We start from the raw sequence: 14,338 nt of genomic DNA on the forward strand, positions 1-14,338 counted from the left end.
GGGCCTCAGGGGGTAGATTCTTCTTGTGACTCATACGCTTTCCCCCTGCCTCCTTGCCCCAGTTACTTACAACTACACATAGGGTGTTGGGGGTGCGTTTCCTCTTTTACACAAAGGAAATACTTTTTATAATTTTTTTCTTTAGAAAATGATGCAGAAATTAACATTTTACGGATTCTGGGTGATGGGGGCTTAGAACTAGACTAGGAGACTGACTTGATTCCGTGTCCTCCCTCTGTCTGCCTGGCACCCGCTCTGATAGGCTGACAGGGTGGGGCTCACATGGGGCCTGGAGATCACCCACTCACTCAAGATTGGGGTGAAAGAACGAGCATATCCATTCCTTACCACTCCATCCCTCTCCCCTGGAACAGTCTAAAGGCTCATTTCAATCTGATAGCCTCAAAGCTGGCTGTGATGGGACCCGTTTGACCCCTCCAGCTGGCCTGGAGGGCAGTGGGCTCCAAAGAGGTCACAAGAGACAGTCTATGGAAGGAGATATGAAATCTTTACACTTACTAAGTAAAATATTTCTCATATTAATATATATATACTTATTAAATTGCTTTATCCTCCTTTTATTTGCATATCTGTTTTATACAGTAGTATATTAATTCATGTATATCGTGTATAATCAGTATATTCACAAACGCTCCCCCTCAGGGGGGCAGTGCTCACAATTTCTTATTGACTGGGATGTAAGATCAGAAAGCTGGGAGACCACTACCAGGAGAGTCAGCCTTGCTCCATCCTGCTTTCCCACAATGGGGGCAGGGGCGGAATTCTCTAGCAAGGGCTGGCAATCTCTTCATTCAGAAGTTAGTTTTGAGATGGCAGGTGAAGCAGAGATTGAAAATGAACCAAGTTGGGGTTGACTTTTCTCCTTGGAAAGACATGAGGACGTGAATAAAACAAAGCAGAGAGGGTTGGCCCAGATGCGTCTGAACTAAAGCTGTAACTTTCATTTCGTGTTAGCATTTCCTAAGGTTCAAAGATGTGTAAAGAGAGACTAAGAGCAGTAGGTTTTGGGGCCTCGGATGTTTTCTGCAGGACACCGAGTGCCCTGCCGGCAAGTTTTCCAGACATAAGCATCAAGTGGATGCCAGCATCTGAGCTTGTGTGGCTTTTGGAACAACAGCAGCCCCTCTACCTGCAGGAGGCCCTCTGGCTGCAGGACCTGCCTTACAGCTGGGGACATTTTTCCTGTTTGATGACAGGGTAGGACTTGGAGTACAGGAATACAAGCAACAGTAGATCCCCCTACTCCTGTTTTTAAAAAGTGAGTACCTTCGAGGGAGAGAGAGGGAACAGTGGATGAAATAAACTGCTCATGTGACCTTTTGCCTGTTTATTTACCAAATGCTTCTTTAATGTTTACCATATGCCATTGTTCTAAATACTTTTAAAAGTAGGAACTCAGTTGCTCCTCACAACAACCTTAAGAGGTAGTAGTATTATCAGCCCATTTTACAGATGAGGAATCTAAACCTTAGAGGTAACATCACTTGCCTGGGGTCACACAGCTTATCAGTGGCAGCACCAGGGCCCACATGGGCTCCCAGCTTGGCCCATGTAGATGCATCTGCACAAACAGTCCTCAGCCAGCACAGCGCCTCTCTTGTTATGGAATCACTCTTATATTTTTTCTACTGGAAATTCCCAAACCTATCAGAATTATCTTATTTTTTGTTTGGTTTTGCAATGGGCCCTTCTAAAAATATTATTTTACAGGTAATATTATAAATAGTATTATAAAAATGATATACTATCTTCTGTTTTTTTGAGCACTTACTTTGTACAGGTCCTCCTGTGCCAGGTGCTTTATAGACATTAATTCTAATCCTTAAATTAAACTGTAAGAGATTTGTCCCCCATTTCACAGAAGAGAAAGTAGAGGCCAAGTAGTTTGGTCACTCAGCTGACAATGTCTAGCCAAGGCAGGAACCCATGGCTGTGCCTTGCTCCGCTTTGTTATAGGACAGAACTAAGTAGAAATAGATCCTTCTCGATCCCCATCCGGGGGAGATGGTTTCACAAAGCACCCCAAGAACCTCGTGATGTGCTGATGACAAGGATGTGTGTGTGTGTGTGTGTGGCCCAGTTTGTATGCCTGTTGTCCCCATGCTGGCTTTTACTTGCAAAGGCATCCTGACATGGATGGTTTACTATCCCCCTACCTGCCCCACTTGGAACTGGATGCCGCATGGTTTCCAGGCGAATGTGTCCACAGCATCAACCCCCCTAGGCCTGGTCCCTTTTGATCCCAAAGAGTTTTGATGTTTTATCTTCTGCTGGGCTGCATTAAGCCCTCGGTTGGTCTGAGGTTTCCCTGTCCACAGTTGTAAACATTGTGCGATTCTTGGTATTCAGGTTAACAAATTAGCCCAATTAGGTGGGTAAATTAGTCATTCTCACTTTCTCAAGTCCTGCTGGAAGAGCTTTTTGAAATAGCATTTATAGTTTTCTAACAAGCAACTTAAAGGACACCAGCATGTGGCATTTGTTTTTAAGAGTACAATGTCCTAACAGTGCCCTACTTAAAAACAGATTTCAAGATTTGCTCATGGACCAACTCAGGGACGTGACAGCACAGTACCCCTGTGCTGTCTTGTACAAGCACTTCCAGACTGAGTCTCTTATCTCTGGGGGTTCCAGCCAAGCACAGTGGGGTTTACTAAAACACACGTTGAATTCCAAAGCGTCATTTTTTGCCAAGTTTTTTCTGCACCGCCCGAGGGTTTCTAAACAGGCTTCAAAACAGGCTGCTTTGAATTCTGAGTGGTAGATGGTGAAGGACCAACCACATGGAGGTTGAGAGAGACAACCCCCCCAACCCCACCCACAGAGAGCTGCTGGCATTGGAGGCTGGGAAGCAACATGGGAAAAAGTGACTCCCTTAATAGCTAATTGAGAATGTGTAAGCTCTTGAACCTCACAGGGCTCAATTTCTCATGTGTATGAAAGTGACAGTCACCCCCACCTCACAGGGTCACCAGAGGATTAAACGAGATGGTGATGATGCATCTAACGTGCCTGAAACATACGAGGCACTCATTCACCTTGAGGTCCCTTCCTTCCTTCCTGGATCCTTTTAAGTGTTCGCCTCAGATGCTGGCGTCCTTGTTCCTGGCTCAATTGGCTCTTCAAACAATCTTATTAATGCCTATTAAAATGAAACCCAATAAAAGTGCCAATATTTGGTGTTGAAATAATTGATGTAGCAGAGGGAGCCCATGGAGCACCCAGGCAGGCCCCTGGTGCAATTTAGCCTCACACCTGGGGGATGAATTTCACAAGTGTAATTGCTACCATATAATTCTTATTAATGTTGTGCTATAATTCCTATTTATTCCACGGGGCTTGTAAATGCATTAGGACTTGTCAACATATTATTTTACACTGTTTATGATCTTTAGAATTATGTCCTTCAGGGTTGTATTGTGCAAAAGCTTCAAATAAATGGCTGTGGACCTCGTTAAAAAAAAAAAAGAAAAGTGAGGCTGCTTGAAGTGGTTCTCCATCCCCGCCGTCCTGAGCAGAAGTCAGTGGAGCAGATTTTTAATTCAGCTCTGAGCAGAGCTCTCACCCAGGATACAAGGGAATCCCCTCATCTGTCTGCGCTGTCTGCTGTGATGGCTCAGCCCTCCCGCCCAGGGAGGGTTGTGTGTAGCTGAAAGGCAGGTGCTGTTCCTTGGGGACAAGTATGGTAGGGTGTTGTTTGGTCTTCCTCAAGCTGGACCTGCATTCTGATGACGATGTCGCGCCCTCAAAGCTCTGCATTTCTGTGCCCTGCTCCCTAGCTTGGGGTAACCTCCTTTCAGTTCTAAATTTCTTCATGGTCTTCCCAGCTCAGCTTATAAAGAAGACCTGAAATTAATTCCCACTGAAGTGTAAACACCTAATAAGTGTAAAATGTAACCCCCTCCCATAGATTTTTGTATTTACTATACCAGTAAGGCATAAAACTAAGGGGACAGAATTCTGTCCATTGAAATGTCAAGCGTTCCATGCATGCACGTGTGCGTGTGTGTGTGTATGTGTGTTGAGGCAGGGGTGTGTCTTGTGGTTGGTTATTTTTGGTTTTAACCTTCCCAGCACCTTTGCAATCACCTGTGCTGCAGAATATCTAGTTCAAGTTCTTGCACAGCTAACTCCTCTCCATGAATCATTGGGAAGCCCTTTCCCTGGTCTCTTCAGTGGTAATGCAGATAGTTCCCCCCAGGACTGTCCTAGGGACTAGATCCACTTGCAGTCCCTGGGTGCCTGGATGCTCTCTCCCAGGGCAGTAGGAGCTGCCTGTCCCCTCGCTGCCACACCTCCTGTCCCTGTCCTGCAGAGTGAGCCTGTGGGGACACTCCTGACACGCCTTGCATTTCTCCTCTGGCCCTGCAGGTAGTGAGTACGACGAGGAGGAGGTGGATTATGAGGAGTCAGACAGCGATGAGTCCTGGACCACAGAGAGCGCCATCAGCTCCGAAGCCATCCTCAGCTCCATGTGCATGAACGGAGGGGAAGAGAAGCCTTTTGCCTGCCCAGTTCCTGGATGTAAAAAGAGATACAAGGTAAAAGTACCACCTCACTTGGCTTAACTGAATGGAAAATGGCAAGACCTGTGTCAGTAGAGTCTGGGGAGAGATGCTTCCCTCTCCTGTGCTGATTGGGTGTGTGGTCCCTCCTGAAACCCAGGCCTGGGCCCAGGCTGCTCTCAGGTCAGCGCTGGCCGTGGTTTCTGGGCATTGGTGGGTTTTCCTCTTCGCTAACCTGTGTGGGAGCTGTAGGTCAAAAGAGATTTTTTTTTGTAGGAGAATCATATCTTTGATATGCTTCAGATTCATGTCAGATCAGTCAGAATATCAAATGTTTCACCTATTTATTTGCTAAACACCTTCCCCAGTGGTTGGCTCTGCAGGTGGTTCACAGAAGACCACTTTGAAGTCTTAAAAGCTCGCAGAAGGTTTATAGACCCCTTTTGTAAAACGATGTAGGGTATTTACTTCCAGCTGAGGAAGCCCTTGCTTCCTTCCCCCCACCAGCATGAAAGGAGATCAGGAGAAAAAGGGCTTTGATATTTTTCTCACCAAACCACCTGCTTTAGCTTTGGCGAACTCTCTGTTGACGGCACAGAACCTGTGTCTCTGGGCCTGACTCTGGGCGTCACGGTAGCCGGGGGCACTAAATTCTCTATTAAGAAAACTCAAAGGGACAAAACAGTGAGAAACACCCACAACTTTCAAGTGTGGGTCCAGCGGGCATGTCAGAAAAACAAGTTTACAAACTTTCTCATGAGGTGTTAGCAGCTCTTTAAAATCCAGCTGTGAGATAGAAATGTAAAAATCAAAAACATACCTGTGCATTTGATGAGATGCTAATTTCCCCATAACTCCGCAGACTATTTTTAAAGAAAGGTTTGAAAAATGTGTGGCAGTATAAACACTTCCTATATCACTCCTTCTTCAGTATGTCTCTGAACACTTAAAGAAATCTATTTCAGTACTTTTTATACCTGCTTCTGATATAAAAGCATGAAACACAAGTGTATCACAGCTAAGTGGCCCAAGGTTTCACGTACTCTATATACTGTTAAATTTTTATCATGGAAAGTCAGGATGCGCTTTGTTTGAACTATAGTGAAAACCCCAGGATGGAGATGTGGTCCATCAGGGTGTCCTGACGCGCTGTCTGGGCATCCCAGGTGCACACATACAGCCCCTGGGTCAGAAGGCAGCATGGAAGTGGGGCAGGGGTAGGCAAGCAACAAAATTGTTATCTCTGGAGGCCAGGAGCCCAAGGGATTGTGCAACAAGCTAGTTGTCCAGAGGACAGCTCTACCTACAGGAAGAGATGTTCCCCTTTTTTCTTTCCAAGTGGAGAAAGCTGGACAGGGATGCTGTCCTTGTATTGTGCCCACCTTCGGATGCTTCATAGTAGCTGGTCCTCTCTGCTCTGCCATCTTGCTGCCTTCTCTCAAGGGTCTAAATACTGTCTAAAGGATGTCTTGCACATCAGCCATGTTAAAGAGGGACCGAAGTAATGACCCAGACTGCAGCTGCCCAAAAAAACCAAAAAAGCTGTTGGGGAGATATAAGCTACACCCTTTATTCTGGCTAAAGAGGAGGAGGCCTTCTCTCTTTCCCACCTCTACCTTTCATTCTTTTTTTACCTCCTTTCCCCAGGTCATTTTTATTTTCTTGTCATTATTCTTTTTGGCTTCTATTTTTCTTGCGTTTCCAGCAACGTCCTCCTGTAGTTTGTCTGCATCTACAATGATGGGGGCTTTTTGGAGTGTTGTTTCTCCATCTAAGGCCAAAAGAAAATTGCATGAACCTTGGGCTACAGAGGCTGCCTGCTTCAGTACCATTAACTGGCAAATGACATGGGTGGCAATTAGTGGTCCTGATTTCCATGAGGGAAGTGTGAGTTTCCTTTCCTGGGCCAGAATGCCAAGTAATGGTGCATGGGGTAGGAACAAATGCACTACGGCTTCTCCTAACCAAGTGCTTGAGATGAGTGTGGTCATATTCCCTAAAGCTTTAGTCTTACTTCCTGCTGGGAGGTTACTATCTGCAGGGCAGTGGTGTCCTCCGGTATAATTATTTCATCTTATTTACTGCGTAATTTTTGGATTAGGTTTTGGTGAGAGGAGAGCGTAATGAACCGGTGTTCTGTGGAGTCAGGCAGAATCCACAAGTGCTGCCATCTTGTTCATTCCCAGGGCTGACCTCAGACGTGTCTCATTCCCTGCCCCCTGCTGGCAAGGAGTCTCTCACCCATGAGCCTCCTGGGCACAGACTCAGAATCAGCTCTTCTCTCCATTTCATTGGCATTTGCAGAACTGGGAGAAGATGAGCATCTAAATCCCCAGACTTCATACAGAGTAGGGCAAGGGAACGGGGGCCAGCAGTACAGCTAAGTCTCCAAGTTGTTTCCCGTGTTAATTCTTTTGCCTAGAATGCCCCCCCTTCCCCTCCTCCTCTGTCAGTACCTCTCATTTTCATTCCCCTCATTTCTCAAGGCACAGCTCAAATTCCGTCTCCTCTGGGAAGCCCTTACCGCCTTCTCAGACTGACTCCCCAACCATAGACTAAAGTTCCATCATCTGACCTTTCTACCTGTTCTGTTCACACGACTGGCAGAGCACTTACAACCTTGTTAGCCCACGTGCTTACAGCCCAAGCTGCACAGCCCTTCCTCAGAGTGCAGCTCAGGTCCTGGACACAGTAGATATCCTAAGGATAAAGGCAGATCGCATGGGGAAAGGGGCAACGTGGGCCCCCCACTGACCTCCAGAACCCCAGAGCTGCCGCAGCATGATTCATTCTTTTGTGTTCCTCGCAGACATTCCAGGCCAGGAACAATTGATCCCATCCACCTTGGTTCTGCTCAGAGTTTCTCTGAAAGAGTCCTCTGCTGCACAGAGAACACTGATGATTTCAGCAGCATAAAGCAAGCCTGGCCCCTGGCGTCTATGTAGATACACAGTCAAGCACACACGTAGCTCCAGGTTTTCCCAAGAAGGGCACTTCAGCCTTTCTCCCACTCAGTGTATCTAAATCTTCTTGCTTCTCCTCAGGGTCACATCGGAAGCCCTGGTGGGAGCATAACGGACAACCTTTCTGGATAGCAACTTGGCAGAAGATAATCAGAGCTTTAAAAAATGTTCATATTCTTCAGCTCCATAATTTTCCTAGAAACTTATCCTAAGCACATCATCAGGGATGCAAAGATTGACATACAAGTGTGTTCACATTAAAGTCAGCACGAATTTGGGAAATAATAGCAAATGGAAACTAACAAAAGAGGGATGGAAGAGAATTCTGCCATCAAAATGCTATTTTCAAAAAGTATTTAATAATGAGGGAATCCAATCTAATATGACATATACCATAGCCAAAATGTGGAAACACCTCAGAAGTTAAACAGTGATTATGTCTATTCTACTTTCTGATGCTTTTTTGTATTTTCAAAATTTCTACCATTATCTATACTGGACACAGATTATGTTAATAACCAGGGGAGAAAAAGACCTGGTTCCTGCCTGACTCACCCTGGACATCCTGTGTGCTGCTGTTAGGGATGACAGAGGAGGGACCAGCAGTGCAGTCTCTGGGGCAGGTGGGGTGTCACCACACTGCTCCATGTGCCTTCACTTTTAACTCTAACTTACCACCACCAACCCCAGCTTCTGTTTTTTCATTTTTCTTCCACATCAGAAGCCTAAGCGACTTCCTTCTCTCCTTTGTGTAGAATATCAAGGCCCACAGGAAATTGAGGGTTAGGGTTTTTATGTCAAGGGCACACATCACATACTGTACTTACACAGGCCTGAAAAACAACAGAGATCAAACACACCCAGTTAAGGACATGATGGCCCAGTGTGGCGTCCCAACTTTAGGTTTCATGATTTGATTTGGAGATTTGTTGTCCCCGCTGGCTCAGTTCCCTCATCAGGCAGGTAGTTCCTGGCATGGAAAGGAACCAGTGCCACCTTAGGTCCTCCTTTGTACCTCCTGCCCAGCACCTTCCTTCACATGCTAGCCCTGGGTCAGATCACTGTAATTCAGAGATAGTTTTTTCCAAACTGAGTGTCCTAGTCCTTTCCAACTTTTAAGATTTTTTCCAAAGACTATTAGCTGGTTGTGTTAATTTAATAGCACTTTAGGTACATGGGATTCTAGGGGGAAATATGGACTCTGAAATCAGGCATCCCTGGGTTCCTATTCCAGTTCTATCATTTACCAACTTTGTGAGTTGGTAAAGTCTCTCAGCTTCTGTCAGTTTTATTGAAAACATGAGTACCGAATGAGACAGTAGTTATCAAGTTCTCAGCATGAGGAAAAGTTCTCACTGCTATTGATCTTCCTTGCCCTTTTGGAGCTTAATTCCCTTTCCTCGTTTCAGAGACCAGAGGATTTAATAAGCATTTCATTTCCAAGTTGCCTGACATTATTTTTGTTGTTGTTAATATTTTTGCAAGACCAAACTCATTTCAGGAATCTCTGCAATTAGGAGCTTCAATGAAGCTTTTTAAGCTCGTCAAGTCTTAGAAAGTGAAGTTTCCACTGCTGTCTGTGAATGAACAGATGGGGGAAATCTTAGGTCTGATTAGAGCTTATACTACTAACATTTGTGATATGGTGTCCCATGACACTTGTGAACATTTTCAATCACAGCAACAGAGAAAGAGATGGTAAGGTAGTCTATTTTAGGCTCTTTGGCCAACCCTAGAAATGCCATTTCCACATGTGCAACTGGCTTCCTAATTTTTCCAGAGTAATAAAGCTGACGTGTGTCAGTCCCACAGCCAGACACAGCACAATGTTTACGTTCAAACTGGGAACAGACCACAGAACCGGTTGGAATCACCTCAGCCCTGGGCGGAGCCCTCCCAGAGCTCCAGGTCTGGTTTCACATTAGACTGGCTTCTTGTGGTTTTAGCAATTTCTGAGTTCAAACCTTCCCCCACCTAACTAGTTATTCAAAAAAAACGAAACAAAACCTCAGGCCTGGATGGAGTATCTAAGTCCTGGTCCTGTTGGAGTTGCTAATATATGCCTCTTTGTTTGTTGGTCAAATGTTTTTTATTTTTGGTTTCCTTTACTTCCTGACAAGGTGTGAGTAGCACAGGGGTAGCTGGATTTATAATGATCCATCTTGCAACAAGTTCTCTGTGAAAGCGAGGACGTGAAATGTTTTAGTAACCCTTCATCCACAGGAAGGAACCCTATGAGGTACTCAGTGAGTATCTGTTGAGCTAATAAATGGGATATTATTAAGCAGGCAGATGCAAATTACTAGCATCTGTGAGTCAGGACACTTCCTATCATAGTGTTACTATTAGAAAGTTGACAGTCTTTTTCTAATGATCATAAAACTGTTATTCCCTCCCCGTCTCCCTCCCTCCCTCCCATGGCTTAAAACAATGTTTATCTTTGTGTGTGCCTGGCTCCAGCTAGGTGGCTCTCACCTGGGTCTCCTATGCCATTGCAGTAGGGTACCAGCTGGGGCTAGATACACAGGCTGGCTTCTTTACCCACGTGCCTGGACCCCTGGGGGGACAGCTGGAGCATCGAGGGGCTGGCAGGACGTATCTACCCATCTCTCTTTAAAGAGTCAAATTCTGCACCATCACTGCCCTCCCCACATCCCACCGCAGCAATCTCCTACTCCCCAACATACCTCCCAGTGAAGTGCTTCCTCGCCCTGCATGCAGGGATTAATGCAGGAATGACAAGGGCTGAAGGTGCAGAAGGCTGACAACCAGGCATTCAGGGAAGAAGTTGTATCTGTCCTTGTGCTTCAACTCACTGGACAGCCTTCAGACTCCAAGCACAGACAACTGGTTGCTATTTGTCACCCCTGGGTTCAACAAAGTCAAGAGGATTCTCTTCCATAGGACTTTCTAAAAGTATTAATGTGCACTATGAATCTCTAACAAGGAAACAGAAACAACCACTGAACAGATTTTTGTTCGTGGCAACTCTCTCAATTTCTTCCAGAATGAGGCGTGTTCTAACAAATTCATTCACTCACAAACACTTGTGGAGCATCTGCTACGTGCCAGGCACTGTGCTAGATGCTTATGAAACAACAGTAGTTTGTTCCTGTTCTTTGGGAGCTTGATAAGGGCATCCTGTGAAGTAGAAGACAGCTATGTTGGAATCCTTTAGTTGGGCATAGGACTGGGCTCAGTGGGCCTAGATTCAGGTAATACTTTAGAAAACAGCCCACTCTTCTAGTGATCTGTACTCAACCACTTCCTACCTCAAACCTTTTCTTCTCTCTTCCCTTACTCCTCAACCTGACTCGGAAACTAAGACCTATGCTCTAGTATCACCTCTGTCATTTATTCTTATTTAAATCTTCCATCAGTTTACTCAATGTCCTGAGCCTGTTTACTCACCATTTAATTGGGATAAGCAAAACTAACTTGGTTAAATCTATAGAGTGATTCTAGGCATGAAGTCTTAAATAGAATATGCAAGTGAGCTAGCAAAACCAATTAATAGAAATCTGGAAAGCATTTTGGTATCTCATGTCTATCATTTCGCATTTGTATGCCAGTTTGAAGTTTGGAACTCTTCTGTTGCTGAGACTTCTATAACCTAACATTTTTAAAGTTCACTGTATGTTTGGAATGTAAACTTTAAATAAAAGTAGGACCTAGTCTGCCCATAGGTGCTTATTTAACACACAACTGTGCTGGGGCAGGATTTGGGCAGATACTAGCTTAATGCAGAGTAGAAAAAATTCTAAGTAAGGTACGGTTTATCATGGTTGGCTGGGAGCAAGACAAAAGCTGAGTTTCCAAATCAGGAATTTATATGTATTCATTACCCTAACCTATGTTTTCTTTAGATTTTTTTTTTTTTGGGGGGGGGAGATCTTGAGGATATTTTTATGTAATTGTTCATTGTTAACATTCTTCAGAGTGGAAAAAAGATTCAGCGTGAACTGTGCCTCTTTATACAATCTGAGTCTTAAATACATATTTTATGTAAAAGTCAACATCAGTAACTGAGGTATATTTGAAACTGCCTTGGGTTAGCTATGTGCATGACGCAGTCTGCACAGCCTACGATTAACACACTAGACTGCTTGAAGGGTCACAACTGGAGTTCACAAAAAAGCCTATTCTGTATACAGCTGCCATCCAGGAGATGTCCAGTTGCAATCAGATGCATACTGAGGTTTTCCCCATCTGACATTGTGTGACTGCATCTAACAGGTGATATTTTTGTCTTCTCCACAGAATGTGAATGGCATAAAGTACCATGCTAAGAATGGTCACAGAACACAGATTCGTGTCCGCAAACCATTCAAATGTCGTTGTGGTAAGAGTTACAAGACAGCTCAGGGCCTGCGGCACCACACAATCAATTTCCATCCCCCGGTGTCGGCTGAGATTATCAGGAAGATGCAGCAATAACGTGCTGGTTATAACTGTGCCAAGAAATCCTCACCAGCAGTTGCTGATTTTGAAAACAGCCACCTTTTTTCAGGGGAAGCATTCAGCAACCCTCTAAAGAATTAAATGCATGCTTTAAATTTTTTCTGTAATTTTGGAATGATGTATCTTTGTAGAGTTAATGATTTTGTACATTTGCACATGTAATCATCATACCCATTTTCATTACTTTGATATAAGGTGCTAAACAAAAAAAGCTCTAGGTTCTTCACATTTCCCCCCAAAACAAGACAAAAATTGAGGGCATGTTGCATATTGCTTACTTGTAATGCAGTGATATCAATTGGGGGTGGGGGTGGGGGCTGGCACTGAGGGTTTTTTTCCAAGATTATAATGTGATTGAAGTTTTTCAACACATCAGCTCATTGTGTTCAAAACCAAAACAATTCCTTCACTATCAAACTGGTTACCATGCCTTACATAATGGAGTTAGTACTTGTGTGTAGAAAGACTTTAGGTAACGGAAATATAAATAAGAAAGAATGTTTAACATAATATGCTAAAAATATTTTCATATTTAAATAACATACATAAAAGGTGTGCTTTCTGTGTTTTATATTATCTTGCAAGTCCTTTTGCCCTTTAAAAAGCTGAAAATCTTGCCATCTGACTTACCAATCATTTTAGTGTTATAAATGGCATTTTTGTACAAAAAAGTCTGTTCAGTTCACTCATTAACACACATTCATTGAGTGCCTGCTAGGTGCAAGGGATTCAGTTTATGCCTATTGATATCTGTGGACCAAGATACCAGTTTAGTGAAATACTTTTCCCTGAAATCTGTTAGGAAACACTTTGAAATAAGTGCAAATTTTGTGTGTGTGAAATTTAGTTCTATCTTCATCTTTAGGTGAAGTTTTAAAGCACTTTGTAGTTCTCTATTGCCAACAGATTTAATGTTTTATGTGTTGCCAATTCTTGCAACCACTGCCCTAACAAACCTGTGGGTTGCAAATAAATTAAAATTCCAAGCATGTTTCAAAGAGGAACATTTTGTTAGGACCCCTATCGCCTCTTCATGCTCATTGTGTTTTTAGAATTCTTTTAAAGGCACTTTTTCCATCACATTGTAGATGTCTGTATTCCCATTGCAAATGTCTGTTTAGCTTTATAAGACATTTTGCTGAAATATGAAATTGAGCCTTATTGACAATTAAGTGCTTCTAGCAGCAGGTGGTCAAAGAGTGACTAATACATGACCTGTTACAGTGTAACCTACGTCTGGACCATTCCTGAAGTTTTTCTTACCAACAATACCATCATGCCTTGAGTGTTCATTTCTCCCAAGTGCTATTCCGTAAACATGAGTTTACCAACTGCCTAATTATGCAATAAAAATTGCTCTGAGATGGCTAACTGCCTACAAAACTGGTGAAAATCAAACTCAAAATGCTTGTAAAATAACTTTCTTCCCCGTGTCTCCATTTGTTGAAAGTCTTACAGATGGGAAGCAGGTGTTCCTCCTCAATTTTTCAGACGTTCTGAAAGGAAGACAATTCTGTTAGCCAGATGGGTAAGCTTCTATTAATATATTCTTAAATTGTGAATCCCTCATAATGAGGGATTTAAAAGTTATTTATAAAGACACTGCCCTCTAAAAATTTCCTCAGATCTCTGAAGAAAAGTCTTGGTCCTGAATATACCTTTAAAAATGTTTCAAAGGGTGATCCAGACATGAGAAGCAACTAGCTGGTGCATAAAAAGGCCCTACTTGGCTATTTCGTATCTACCTACAATTGACCAAAATTTTTTTAGGCCAGAAATTATTATTTAGCTTCGCTCTTTCTAGTGCAAGAAACTGTAGGCTGGATCAGTAGTTCAACAGCTAAACAGTCATAAAATAGTCATTGTGCATGTTAAATTTCTTTCAACTATAAAACAGATTCCAGTTTCTATTTACTTATTCATTGTGACAGTATTACTAAACAGGTAAGGATGGGAATATTTTGTTATACCGTGTATAGTGAATGTATTGTACTGTGTCTGTGAAAACTGTGCTTTAAATTATATTTTCATATGTTTTGTTTGGGACAGAGCACATTAAGTTTGAAAGCGACAGAGGTTTGTTTTAGAACTGAAGGCAACTTAATGAATCAAAATTCCTGTCAAGAAAAGCTGCTTATAAATGTAAATGAAATCACATTTAAAATAAACTGCCTCTGACCCAAAATAAACATGGCTCTTTATTTTCATTAGCATCCGTTTTAAAGACCAGTATCAAGTTTGCCACAGAAACGAATACATCCATTCAATACCTTGTTCTAAGACAGCCCCCCACCCTGCCCCTCCATTTTGGGCAGAATTCAGCTGACACGTAGATTTCAACGCTGTTTTGCATAGATTAGATTGCACTGCTTTTCTATCAATAATAAA

General features: G+C 43.3%; 1 protein-coding gene across 1 annotated transcript in view; it reads left to right on the forward strand.

The window, feature by feature from the left end:
• The window catches only part of JAZF1 (JAZF zinc finger 1), a 314,458-nt gene extending 302,240 nt beyond the window's left edge, over positions 1-12,218 (forward strand). The window contains exons 4-5 of the mRNA XM_057733614.1: positions 4,393-4,562; positions 11,750-12,218. Coding sequence (XP_057589597.1) covers positions 4,393-4,562; positions 11,750-11,926 — 347 coding nt within the window. The 3' untranslated portion in view covers positions 11,927-12,218. The remainder of the gene's footprint in view (positions 1-4,392; positions 4,563-11,749) is intronic.
• Positions 12,219-14,338: the final 2,120 nt, after the last annotated feature.

Source organism: Hippopotamus amphibius, chromosome 4 (genome assembly GCF_030028045.1).
Source record: "Hippopotamus amphibius kiboko isolate mHipAmp2 chromosome 4, mHipAmp2.hap2, whole genome shotgun sequence".
NCBI classification, from domain to species: Eukaryota; Metazoa; Chordata; class Mammalia; order Artiodactyla; family Hippopotamidae; genus Hippopotamus; species Hippopotamus amphibius.